Here is a 2,506-nt window from a genome sequence, read left to right on the forward strand (position 1 = left end):
TACCTCCACACAATGCTGGAGAGGATGAAATTAACAGTTGGGTATATCGCTCAAATCACCTTCCCCACATAGGTAATCCTATTGGTGGAAGGGCAATACCTCCAATAAGGCGCAGTCCCTTCACTGTCGCAATAATCAATGAGATACTACCCCAACGGTTAAAGATCTCGAGTCTACCGCAGTTCGATGGAACTAGTGACCCACAGGAGCACCTTGAAAAGTTCTACGCCATGGCAGATCTATATGGCCCAACTGATGCGGCGATGTGCTAGATGTTTCGCACAACGCTTTCCGACCGAGCATTGAGCTGGTTCAACTCCTTGCCCACTGGGTCAATTGAAGCTCTCTCCCAACTAACGGATCGATTCACTCACCATTTCGCTATCAACAAAGAGTACGCTAAGACTCCCGCGTACCTCTTCACTATCGCCCAGAGAGAGGGTGAAACCCTCCGCAACTACATTCAACGATTTGTAGAGGCAGCTCATGAAGTTCCTAACATGGGAGGAAGCATGCTCTCTGGCATCATTCAACAAAACTTGAAGCAAGGTAGATTTAAAGAATCTATTGCAGGAAAACCTCCAACCACTCTGGAAGAGCTACTAAGTCGCGCTGAGAAATATGTGCGCATCGATGAAGCTTCGACCCCCGCTCCTCCCAAGAGGAAAAGAGATGAAGATCACTTTAGCACCCGACGACGAGATGGTCGACGACAATCGTCGACATCTCATTGACAATTTCCTTCTAAACTGGGGGGCTATCCTACCTTAAGGATGATGCATCCCCTCACCTTTCTACATCAATTGGACGAAACATCTTGCACATCGCCGCATCAGTTGGGCCATATAGATCTACCATGGCGTAGAACTTTTCAAGATGCTCTTGTGGGTCACTAGTTCCATCGAACTGCGGTAGACTCGAGATCTTTACCCGTTGGGGTAGTATCTCATTGATTATTGCGACAGTGAAGGGACTGCGCCTTATTGGAGGTATTGCCCTTCCACCAATAGGATTACCTATGTGGGGAAGGTGATTTGAGCGATATACCCAACTGTTAATTTCACCAAATAGCGTGCTCTACTAAATTGCGCCCGGATTTTTGCGATAATCAACAAATCGCGCACGAATTTCAACACGCTCTTCAAAATCGCGCCCGGATTTTTACGCGCGCGAATTTTAACGTGCTCTTCCAAGTCGCGCCCGGATTTTACGCGCCTCACCAAATTGCGCGCGAATTTCAATACACTCCAACAAATTGCGCACGCTCTCTAACGCGACTCCCCAAAGCGCTCGTACTCTCCAATAAAAAATAAAAATTATTATTTATCCACGCCACACCAACGATTAACGAAACACTACAGCACCGATCTACTCTCGACACGATCCGTTACCATTTTCGACTTGGCTCCCACATCCTCTCGAGAGTGGGGGGCTTGCGAGACAACTCCCACGAGGAGCCAACTCGCTCGGTACTACAACCCGCAGCAAGACAACTCCCACGAGGAGCCAACTCCCTCGGGTCTAGGAAACCACAGCGACATAACTCCCACGAGGAGACAACTCGCTCCGTCCTATAACCCCTTGCGAGGCAACTCCCACGAGGAGCCAACTCCCTCGGGTCTAGGAAACCACAGCGAGATAACTCCCACGAGGAGACAACTCGCTCTGTCCTACAACACACAGCGAGATAACTCCCATGAGGAGACAACTCGCTCGGTACTACCAACCCGCAACGAGACAACTCCCACGAGGAGCCAAATTATCAGCACTACGAATCCGTTGCAAGGCAACTCCCACGAGGAGCTACCTCGCTCGGTAATAAGACTCGATGCGAGACAACTCCAACAAAGAGACTACTTGCTCAGAGCGACATGAATCCGCATGCTCCCCAGTCGCGCGTCCAATGCTCCTATAACTTCGCTGTGAGACAACTCCCATGAGTAGACAACTTGCCCGCAATTCACTATATAATCGCAAGCTCAAGTTAGCACGATTACAACCCTAGAAACGCTTAGAGATATTATGAGAATCTATACAGCCTGGCCAGCTTGATTACTCAAAATTTATCTACTTGTTTTCGATGGGTCCTTCATTAAAACGTGGTCACGGTCCAAACATACTTACGACCCACGAGGTCTTACAAGGGGCACGATCCCCATAAAAAACTCTTGAGAGCCTGATCCCCTCCTCAAGTACATCAAGCGCAAGGCTATATGTAAACACATATAAGCAACGCGTCAAAACATTGACAATGTCGATAAATAACAACTCCCACGAGGAGAATATTCGCTCCATGCTACTACATTATCGCGAGACAACTCTCACGAAGAGATAACTCGATCAACTCTATTACTCCGCGACGAGACGACTCCCACGAGGAGATAATTCGCTACAACATCGTCGTGGAACAACACCGACAACTCAAGTAACTTACATCGCGACAATTTGGTCGCGCTACGCGCCGACGCGCCTTCACGCCCCTCCAATACACGCTCCAACGCATTTT

The 2,506-nt window shown here is 48.7% G+C and overlaps 1 protein-coding gene across 1 annotated transcript; it reads left to right on the forward strand.

The window, feature by feature from the left end:
* Positions 1–272: 272 nt before the first annotated feature.
* LOC148772858 (uncharacterized) lies at positions 273–734 on the forward strand. The gene has a single exon (XM_088821292.1). The coding sequence runs from the start codon at positions 273–275 to the stop codon at positions 732–734; it is 462 nt and encodes a 153-aa protein (XP_088677418.1).
* The last annotated feature ends 1,772 nt before the right edge of the window (positions 735–2,506 follow it).

This window comes from Erythranthe guttata, chromosome 1, assembly GCF_056151865.1.
Source record: "Erythranthe guttata isolate IM_541 chromosome 1, IM_541, whole genome shotgun sequence".
NCBI classification, from domain to species: domain Eukaryota; kingdom Viridiplantae; phylum Streptophyta; class Magnoliopsida; order Lamiales; family Phrymaceae; genus Erythranthe; species Erythranthe guttata.